Source organism: Barbus barbus (assembly GCF_936440315.1).
Source record: "Barbus barbus genome assembly, chromosome: 41".
Lineage (NCBI taxonomy): Eukaryota > Metazoa > Chordata > Actinopteri > Cypriniformes > Cyprinidae > Barbus > Barbus barbus.
This window is the reverse complement of record NC_136719.1, coordinates 17,759,400-17,770,813: the sequence shown is the minus strand read 5'-3', so window position 1 is coordinate 17,770,813 and position 11,414 is coordinate 17,759,400. Positions and strand designations below refer to the sequence as shown.

General features: G+C 36.0%; 1 protein-coding gene across 1 annotated transcript in view; it reads right to left on the bottom strand.

Annotated features, from left to right (window-relative positions):
• Positions 1–5,481: 5,481 nt before the first annotated feature.
• Positions 5,482–11,414, bottom strand: part of LOC306861044 (segment polarity protein dishevelled homolog DVL-1-like) — a 33,289-nt gene continuing 27,356 nt past the window's right edge. Inside the window, exons 14-15 of the mRNA XM_079403110.1 lie at positions 11,020–11,238; positions 5,482–7,339 (exon numbers count right to left, since the gene is read on the bottom strand). Coding sequence (XP_079259236.1) covers positions 6,804–7,339; positions 11,020–11,238 — 755 coding nt within the window. The 3' untranslated portion in view covers positions 5,482–6,803. The remainder of the gene's footprint in view (positions 7,340–11,019; positions 11,239–11,414) is intronic.

The window sequence follows — 11,414 nt, the reverse complement described above, 5'->3', positions numbered from 1 at the left end:
GAACAAGCAAGAATGGGCCACTGAATCACTCAACCGATTCATTCAGTATTCAGTGAGATGCGCGCAACTCCAGCTGTGCGCTGAAAATATCACTAAATATCGTATGTCACAAACTGATGACCTGACATTCTCCTTCAGGATTTTCTGATAGAGTGCAGAATTCATGGTTCCATCAATTATGGCAAGTCGTCCAGGTCCTGAAGCTGCAAAGCAGCCTCAGACCTTCACACTACCATTACCATGTTTGACTGTTGGTATGATGTTCTTTTAATAAAATGCTGTGTTGGTTTTACGCCATATGTAACTGGACACATACTTTCCAAATGTTTTCCAACTTTTGTCTCATCAGTCCACAGAATATTTGCCAGACAATGCGGATAATCAAGATATTTTTTTGGCAAATGTGAGATGAGCCTTTGTGTTCTTTTTGGTCAGCAGTGGCTTTTGCCTTGGAACTCTCCCATGGATGCTGTTTTTCCCAGTCTCTTTCTTATTGTTGAATCATGAACATTGACCTTAAGAGAGGCAAGTGAGGCCTGCAGTTCTTTAGATGTTGTTCTGGGTTCTTTTATGACCTCCTGGATGAGTCATCGTTGCGCTCTTGGAGTAATTTTGGTCGGCCAGCCACTCCTCGGAATGTTCACCACTGTTACAAGTTTTCTCCATTTGTGGATAATGGCTCTGACTGTGGTTCCCAAAGCCTTAGAAATGTCTTTATAACCCTTTCCAGACTGATACATGTCAACTATTTTGTTTCTCATCTGTTCTTGAATTTCTTTAGATCGTGGCATGATGTGTTGCTCTTTAAGCATGCTTCACTTTGTCAGACAGGTTCTATTGAAGTGATTTCTTGATTCAACAGGTCTGGCAGAAATCAAGCCTGGGTGTAGCTAACTCAGCTTTCTAAAATAATGTGGTTAATCACAGTTCTTTCATGATTTAACAGGAGGGGGCAATTCATTTTTCACGTAGGGCCAGGTAGGTTTGGACAGCTTTTTTCCCTTAATAAATATAATCATCACTTAAAAACTGCATTTTGTATTTACTTGCATTATCTTTGTGTAATATAAAAATTAGTTTGATGATCTGAATCTTTTAAGTGTGACAAATATGCAAAAAAGAAAACACACATATACATACATACATACATATATATATATATATATATATATATATATATATATATATATATATATATAGCCTCATTACTGGTTGTTTCTATGGGCCGCTATATGTAAGCCGTCGGCCATACTGGAACTTTCAAAGCCTGGAACACTCAAGTGCAAGTAGCTCTGCAACATCACTGTTAAAGCATAGTTATCTGGTGAAGTGGATTTACTTAGAGTTCACTAAAGTTACCATGATCATTGTAATGGTCAAAGCAGATGTCAGTAGACCAGGAAGATTTTAAAACGAGTGATCATTCATAAAATTGTACGACCTTACGTTCACTCTGTAGAAATACAAACAACAAATACAGCTCTAAAAAGGGGCAGTCACAAGCTGTAATTACGAGTTCTGTGAAGACCTGAACACTTTTTACAATCTCGTAATTACGAATCATATTTTGTGTTCGGTCAAGTGTGCAACAAACACACCCACCTTAACAATTTCAATATATAGTTTATCTTGCCCGAAAAGTCCATACCCAACTTCTGAAGTAACAAATAATTTGCATACACACATCCTCTAGATACAAGACCCCATCTATTATTTTAGCCACATATTCTTTTTATATCTATTTCTTATGAAAGTGGATTCAAGAGGTTAATCAAGACTACTGCATGTTAAGATGTCTAAAATTATACTAATCACTTTTTTTTTTTTATTTGTCTATGGGCAATAAAGTGCTGCAGTGACATTTCCTTGTAGGCCAACCTGGAAATCTGCATTATCCCAGTTCTCTGAAAGCGGACTAGTAATAGGAGATTTCCTGTTCGGTTTGATGATGTGTAATGCCCTCGACAACCTCTGTAGTCTCGTTTAGCCTTGTTAGCAACCACCTTTTTCAAGATAAAAATCTTGCAAATAATTAAATAAAGCATGAAAATATCTTAAACTGTTAACCACATTATTTTAGGCATTTAACCAGAAACCAATTAAAAAAATAAATTAATTTAAAAAAAAAAAGATTGAGACATTGAAAACGAAAGTGCTAAAATGCTAACACGTTTCTGGGTTTTGGCCTACAAAAATACATCATCCCCGCAGTGCTCTATTCCCAGGAGGCACTTTCAAAATACAGTAAATGACAAAAGAAACTAGTTGAGTAATGAGGAAATATGATTAATCATAAAATACAAAAAAAAACTTACCTGAAATACTCTATATAGCAGGGATAAGCAACTTCTGTCCTGGAGGGCTGGTGTTCTGCAGAGTTTAGCTTCAACCCTAATCAAACACACCTGAAGCAGCTAATCAATGTCTTTAAGACATTGGTCTCAAACTCAATTCCTGGAGGGCCGCAGCTCTGCACAGTTTAGCTCCAAATCACACTTGCTTGGAAGTTTCTAGTGATCCTGAAGAGCTTGATTAGCTGGATCAGGTGTGTTTGATTAGGGTTGGAGCTAAACTCTGCAGGACACCGGCCCTCCAGGACCAAAGTTGCCTATCCCTGCTCTATAGATTTAGGCAGGAAACTATGTACCCTCCAGACATGCATTAAAAATCTCATCATACAGACTAATTAAAATAATTAAATGAATGAATGAACTAACTTGAGAGGAATTCCATTGTCTTTTAAAGGGATGTGGTAACGGCTCTATCACATCTATCACTATCCCAGCAGCCTATTAGTTACACTAATGTCACAATTTTGTACCACTTTGCTCTTAAACATAGCCCATAGTTGCAGCCTTCATAATTAAAGAAGCATTTAAACATCCACTATTTTTCTTATCCAATAACAAAAATGATAATGCTTCCAGACAGTGTCTCACTGTTTTTTCCCCCGTTGGTTTTGTCTACATAGTCTCATCATTTACAAAAAATTAGGCTGAATCCAGTAGTGCTATTCTAAAACACTATTATGTCATATAATTAACTAAAAAGAAAGCTAGTAAGCCTCTGACACATACACCTACATTTTTACCACATCACACTCCCACGCTGACTTGCATTGGAAGGTAAAATGTAATAATCGTCAGCCCACAACAAAGTGTCATTTGCAGCTTAATTCAGAAGAACCTTTGTCTAGACGTCATTTGAAGTGGGCAGGGAAAAAAAAATCAGTCTATGCATCAGACTCAGCATATATTGCACACACGTTGCTAAAGACTCAGAGATATACATCAGTGTGTGTCACACCAAGGCTAAGTATCTTTTAGGCATCTGTTCTTTCCACTTGACACTTTCCCTCCTTTTAAATGATAAGCATTTTTTGGTTGCTGTCAAATAAAAAACACTTTGTCAAGGGACCTTAGCTCACTTCCTCATACTGCGAAGCTGTAGTAGTGTGTCACAGCCAGAACAGGACACACTCATGCAAATGTCTTACACGTAGCAGGGAAAATACTTCTGTATGTATGCCAGGAAGCGTTTCAGAATCTGCGTCTCAGGCTTACCATCAACTATTCTCTTTAAAGAAACTTTATAATGATATAATAGACATACGTCATTTATGAGGTATAATAGGCGTTTAGCACATGTAGCACATTTAGAAGTGTTACTCAGAAATGTAATTTACATGGTTTATCACTATTAAGTGTGTAAAGTGTGGATTAAAAAAAAAAAAAACCTGAGCAGTATAAAATACCTAAAGTCATACATTGAGCATATATAGAATTTTTTATATAATAATGTGCGTTTATTCTACTATAACTTCCAGCTGGATGTACATTATCCCATTAAATTGCCACATAATTAATTATACAGAAATATGAGAGTTAAAATATTTTATGTACATATAATGTATGTTCGTGTCACTAATTACATTTTAGGTATATAATTAGTATTAGTTGTGTTTTGAAAACAATTATGACAAATAATACCAAGAATGTGTTCAAAACACAATACTGACAGTGATTCAGAATAGATGCGTTTAATTTCTGTCTCATGTTTTGGTATGAACTTTAGTTTTGAGATCAACTTATCATTGGTTCAGTGTGGAAAATATGTTGTTTTACCACAACACAAAAGCTTTGGAGATATGATCCTTATCAGAAACTGTGCTTTGGAGATGTAAAAATGATACCTTCTCACAAGTTTCATAATACTATATACACACACACACACACTTGTATAATCTTGGGGCGTACAGGACAAAAACGAGAGGACAGGAGATATCTGTTCTTTGAAAATGATCCGGGGTTGCAGATATCAGATATCACTGCCATAAGCTTTTACCAGAGACTCCAATGTTGTCTGCCAAAAAGAAAATAGAGACCTATGGTGCACACAGTAGACCAAGATAAGCTACTTTTGTAACAAGCTGTTTTTGAATAAAGAAAAGCACTTCCAAGACAATAGCGGGCCACTTCTTAATACATACATTTTATTTTCTCAGTTATATATATATATATTTATGTTATCATATTTACAATTTATTATTCCTCTTTTGTGAAGAAACAGTAAAGCAAACAGCTTTCACTGCAATCAGCGTTTCATTCAAAAGGGCCCAGAAGTTACATTCCAAAAGTGCTTGACAAACTCTTACTCTTTCCTGTTTTGGCTCAGGCAGATAGGTCAGTTCATGGAACGGAACATTACGAACAAAGACACCACCTCACTGCTTTACTAGTAAATTTGACCATAACAAATATCATATCCTTCCTTCAAAAACAACTGTTTTAGAACAAAAATCATGACTCAGTAATTGTCAAGGGACTTTGGTTAGCCTATCTGCCTGTTCTAATATCTATGTTATAACTTACAAGGCCTACTACCATTCTACTGCATTAACTGTACAGTGACGTTCGTAATACAGTGGTGAATACTAAAACAACTGGTGACGTCTGAACAGTCAGTTCACAGACTATGAAAAGCACCTGTTTGGTATTGTTAAAAATGTATCATGTATATTTAAAGTTCATGATGGACATTTGCCAACCATGAGTCTAAAATTAACACATCTGAGCATTTATTTAGTGATAGCTTAACATGCTATCAAGCTAATGAGGGAATTCTAAATTGTAGCCTAACAAGACAATACATTCAGCAATGTTTAGGGACGTCAATTGTCATTATTATGTCTGATTGTCAATGGGGTTATGACTTTGTGAATATAAAGCCAAATGCAACTGTGTAAGGAAACAAATCATCCAGAGCGTGAATACATTTAAAAGTACAGACTGTGTAAAGAGTCATGCCAGTTGTCTGGCTTGTAACTTGTGCAAAGTGCAGAGCAGCTGAGTATAAGAAGCAGACAGTCTGATACACTGACTTTCCTGTTAAAAGCTTAGTTGTGTTATCTTGTGCTACTACTGCAGAACTGTAGTTTTTGTGTCAGAGTTTAAATTAACTCTGCGGTTGTGCTTTTTTTTTGTGTGTGTCCTTCGGTGATCTAAATAACATTGAATGGACATTAAATACTTTCTCTCTTCTGTAGAACACAAAAAGTAAATAAAAAAAAAAATATCCTGGTCATTCCTTTCCACATAATAGAAGTAAAAGGGGACTGGGGCTGCACCAAAATGCTCCAAAATTACAACAATAAAAAAAAGTAGTCCATGCAACAAAAGTGGGCTATATTACAAGTCTTCTGAAGACATACGATAAATTTTGTTGACAGAAAGCTAAGCTGGTAACTAATGATAATCTTCTCTTTCTCCTTCCTTCTCCTTTTATGGTGTTTTTTTGTCATTTTGTAGCTTGGGGAAGTCGTGGCCTAATGGTTAGAGAGTCGGACTCGTAATCCAAAGGTTGCGGGTTCGAGTCTCGGGCCGGCAGGGATTGTAGGTGGGAGGGGAGTGAATGTCCAGCGCTCTCTCCACCCTCAATACCACGACTGAGGTGCCCTTGAGCAAGGCACCGAACCCCCAACTGCTCCCCGGGCGCCGCAGCATAAATGACTGCCCACTGCTCTGGGTGTGTGTTCACGGTGTGTGTGTGTTCACTGCTGTGTGTGTGCACGTTGGATGGGTTAAATGCAGAGCACGAATTCCAAGTATGGGTCACCATACTAGGCAGTATGTCACTTCACTCTCGTGACTCACTCTCATTATATAGAAAAGAGTTGTCAGAATATTCTGGATAAAATGTGTTCAGGATTAAAAAATTGCAGTGTTAAGTATCATTTCAATGCTATTATATTATTATATTAATATTTTTAGTTAGCTTGATTTGAAAGTTTTAATCAATCATGTGAATTTATAATTTTTATGAGTTCTTTTTTAATATTTCTATCCAATATTTCTATATTTTATTTAGTTTCAATCATTGTAGGACCACTGCTGTTGTCAAGAAATGTTTAGTTCATTCTTTGCAAATTGCTTTAATGTATAAAAATTAAGTAAAAAAAAAAAAACTTTTAGGACTTCAGCATAAATGTTAAATTCTGTTAGTTGCCAAGGTAAGTTTTTCATGTAATATTTATATTTGATTTCAGCTTTATTTCAATTACTGAAAACTATTTTTAATAGTTTTAGTTAACAAATCACAACAGTAATTTTCTGTTCCACAGAAGAAAGTGGATAAACGAGCAAGTTACAGAACTTTAATTATTGGGTGAACTGTCCCTTTAAATGTTTTAAATCACGCTGTCAGTTTGTATATTCTCAGTGCAGGGATCGTCAGTAGCAAAAGTTCATGAAGCAAACTGCGGGAAGTAGGCCTTGTGCTCTGAAAGAGTTGAAGGCACTCTCCTGTCACATAATATCAACAAAAAATTCACAAGGATTGCCCATAGCGTGTTGAAATGACTGCCGACTAGCGGTGAGTTCTGGGGGGACGTTTCCTAGCTCCCGGATGGGGGGAGCCCCAGGTGGGCTGTTGCTTGCTGCCGCTTTGGGGGCGAGGTGCGCGAGGCAGTACGGAGGGGGCAGACCCGGCGGGCCGTATGAAGAGCCGTGACTTCTCTCACTGTGGCCACAGGACAGATGATTGGGCTGAATGAAAGGGGCATGGCTGTAGGTGAAGTTGTGGCTATGCTGCGAGATGCTGTGACACTGGCCGTGGCTGCACCCAGAGTGAGTGTAACTGTGGCTGGAGTGGGCCTGACTGGCAGCAGAGCGGCTGTGGCTTTGATGACTCAGTTGACTGGGTGCTCTCTCACCCCTCCTTATGACCCATGCTCCAATTTCTGATTCGCTGCCCCCACAGCACGGTGCCTTATGGTCCTTCTCTCGAGGGGAGGGTCTCCGGCCTTTCCCAGCACTGGGGTTGGAGCCACTGCTTCTGCTACCTGTGGTGAGAGACGAATGTATTTGGACAAAAGTAGTATTATTTTCCCTCACAAAACCACATGCTAACCAGACTCGACAAGCAATGACAGCCATTTTTTTTATTTTACCCGCATTTCAAATTACAGCCGTGACAAGCACATCTACATTTGGTTAGTTGCTTGATTTATATTTCTGTAGTGTCAACCCACGCAAAATATCATTGGATAAAAGTCCAGCTTTTCATTTATACCGTTTCAAACGTTTAAGGTCAAATGAGTACCTTTATTCAGCAATGCTGCATTAAATTGATCAAAAATGACAGTAGAAAGACTTTTACAATGTTTTAAAAATGTTTAAAATAAATCCTGTTCTTATGAACTTTCTATTTATCAATGAATCGTGAAAAATAAATGTATCAATGTTGGCAGCACAACTGTTTTCAACTTTGATAAGAAGAAATTAGTGCTGTCAAACGATTAATCGCGATTAATCGCATCCAAAATAAAAGTTTTTGTTTACATAATGTATGTGTGTGTACTGTGTATATTTTTTATGTATATTTAGATACAAACATACATGTTTATATTTTAGAAAACTATGTTATATTTGTATATTAAATACGTTTATATATAAATTATATAAATATATACATGTAAATACACATAATTTTCACATTTTCAAAATATATACTGCATGAGTGTGTATTTATATATACATAATAAATACACAGTACACACATATATTATGTAAACAAAAACTTTTATTTTGGATGCGATTAATCGCGATTAATTGTTTGACAGCACTAGAAGAAATGTTACGTTAGCACCAAATCAGCATATTAGAACGATTTCTGATGGACCATGTGACACTGAAGCTTGGATTAATGGCTAAAAAATAAACTGTCATCACAGGAATAAATAAAATTTCTAAATATATTAAAAAGAGAAAATGGTTCATTTAAATTGTGATATTTCATACTATTTTTACTGTTTTTGATTAAAAAAAAAATTGCAGCCTTGGCGAGCGTAAGAGACTTTTCAAAAATGTAGCAAAATCTTAACCAAACCCTAACTTTAGAATGGTAGTGTATATTAAACATCAAAAATATACCAGGACAGAATGATTGTGGAAGCTGACAAAGATCTAACAAATCCCGCATGTTGTGCAGCAACGGTTTTGTTCTCTACTGAAACGGTTTCTTTAAAATAAAATGCAAACATGTCCAAAATATTAACAAATATTCAACATGTAATACTAAAAACAACCAAAACAAATTCCCCAATTCTGACAAGAAACACCATAAAAAAGCTGTCTGGAGAAGCATCATGGAAGGTACAAGTTTAGTTTTACGCTCTTCATCTGTGCTCTGATTGGCTGTAATGTTAGGACACGCTGCGAAGGTCAGCAGATACCAAGAGGGTAATTAACATCAATGCATCAACAGAAACGATATGGTACAAATATTAACATTTTGTGGTGGTTATGCGTTTTAACCAACGTCAGCATTGAAAGTAGGTCAAAATGACATGGATGGCCTAAATGTTTGCAATGATACAGTTCTTGGGAATGCTTTAACTCACATCCTAAAGTATCATGGAAATATTCACTTTAACTTTCCCTAGCTGATTCAGACTGGCAAAAAGAGTAAGTGTATTGCATAACAACTTTTCAAAGGATGAGAATCAGTCAGATTCTCATGCACAATGAGGGTAAAACTGCACATGCCCACACAAGAAACACAAACAAGCAACACAGCTGGGGAGTCACAATGGCCACCCCAATGATTCATATGCCATATGATGACAAACCACTGGAATAAAAAGATGTCAAGGAGAAAAGGTGGGGCGGGAGGACGTTTAAATGAGAGTGCTAATCTTACCGGATACCCCATGAATAGAAGAAAATTCCATCAGTCTATAGACGGCCAGCAAAAACAGAGGGAATATCAGAATTACGACATGTTGCCCAACCAGATCTTCCATCTAACATTCCCACACCGAATATACCAACAAGCTCTTAAAAAAAAAACCTGCACCCCAGTTTCTGTGATGCCACCATATGTTATGCTTCCCGAAGCGACCAAACTTGAGTATGTTGGATCGGTGTTAAAAAAGTCCTTTGCATTATTACTGATTCACATTCCCAACTCGGTACTAACTCCACCATGCACATTTATGCAAAGGGTGGCATAAGCAGTGTAAATTATTTAAGAGTCTGGCCATACCACATATATGGAATATCCAAGTGAATACAGCGACAATGATGATGCTCTGGAAATGGAATAATTGAAAAAAAAAAAAGTTGGCATTTGAGATCTTGATTTAGTCTTACTGTTAAACCAGATTTCATTATTTACTTTTTTTTTTATTCAATAAAGTCATTTAATTTAAAGAAAGGATAATTGTAACACTCAATAAATGTAACAATGATAAAAGAAATTCTTACATATATAAAAAGTTTAATATATAAGCGAAATATAAAAATATATATACTTATTAGTGTTGTCAAATGATTAATCGCGATTAATCGCATCCAAAATAAAAGCTTTTCTTACATAATATATGTGTGTATACTGTGTATATTTATTATGTATTTATAAATACAAACACATGCATGTATATTTAAGAACAATGTTATGTTTATAAATTAATATAAAATATAAGAATGTATATACACATGTAAATATTTTCAAAATATATACTGCATGTGTGTGTATTTATATATTCAAATGTACACAGTACACACACATATATTATGCAAAAAAAAACTTTTATTTTGGATGCGATTAATCGTTTGACAGCACTAATGCTTATATAAATAAAAGTTTAAAGATATTTTAAAAACGTTTTGAGAAAGTTACAGAAAAAGTCATTAATTAATGCTATTTTATGATTTTGATTACTCTATTATTCATGTATTATGCCATTTTATTTACATTAAATCAAATAATTATTAATCATTATATCTTCTTTAAATATTTTTGTATTGTTTTGGGTAATTTAGGAGCAATAATACAAAAACATCCAAATTTTTCCTGTTTGTGTAGTATATCTTTGTAATGGATGCTGTTTGGTTACATATAGTCAGGTGTCAATATTAAAGTCTGTCCTAAATCTTTAACTTATAATATGTCTAGTACCTTGAATTAAATTACACATCAACTATAATCACTCACATTATAGATCATTTTCATGTCCAGCAATGGTGTTATGAAATTAATTACTATGCATTTGATTTACATGAGTTTCAACTGCTAATTTGTCAAAATAGTTGATTTTTAAAACTTTTTAAATGCTTTCTACTTTAAATACTTTCTGAATAAATGGACAAACTGAAAAGTGGACTAATCATACAAATATGTGCACATGATTTACTAGTCTTGAGTCAATGATGTCATGTTCATTCAGGTACTGAAAGCAAAACTCAAGTCTGCATGAATATATTATAGTATTGTACCTTATCACCCCACATGCAGACTTGCAACAAACCCACTGATGGTTTCCATTTTACTGTATTAAATTCCATTTACAATACATCTGAGCAGTTACTAATGTAATAGTTGTTACTTGACATCATTAGACACAACTGAAACCGAAAGAAAGTCACACGAAGCTCGCGGGATTGTGGGTAGAAAGGGGTTTTCCCTTTTATCCATAAGTGCACCATTTATTGCGCTGTCTTGCACACATACAACACCCACCTTCGCTCTGTTGGCTGCCTGCACTGCCACTGTGAAAACTGTGGCAAGGGTCCGAGTATCCAGGAGGGAAGCTCGGTGGAGGAGCGGGGTAACCTGGGTAAGGGTAGGGCTGACCGCCAAGGGGCCAGGGGTTGGTTCCTGGTGGAGGAAGAGGAGCGAGACCATCCTGGTCAGAGCCCCCGCCAGTAGATCCCTCGTTCAGATTGAGAGAAGCCATATCTGAAAACAGAAGAATTTCAATATCACAATTATCTTTATTTTATGCCATTTTAATAGTAGTACTATTAATGACGGTTTATGACTCTAAGCACCAAATCTTTGACTTTAACATTTAAGCCAGATCTTATCTTAATGTATTAAAGGTACACTAGTGTTAATAAGTTGGTGGGGTTGGT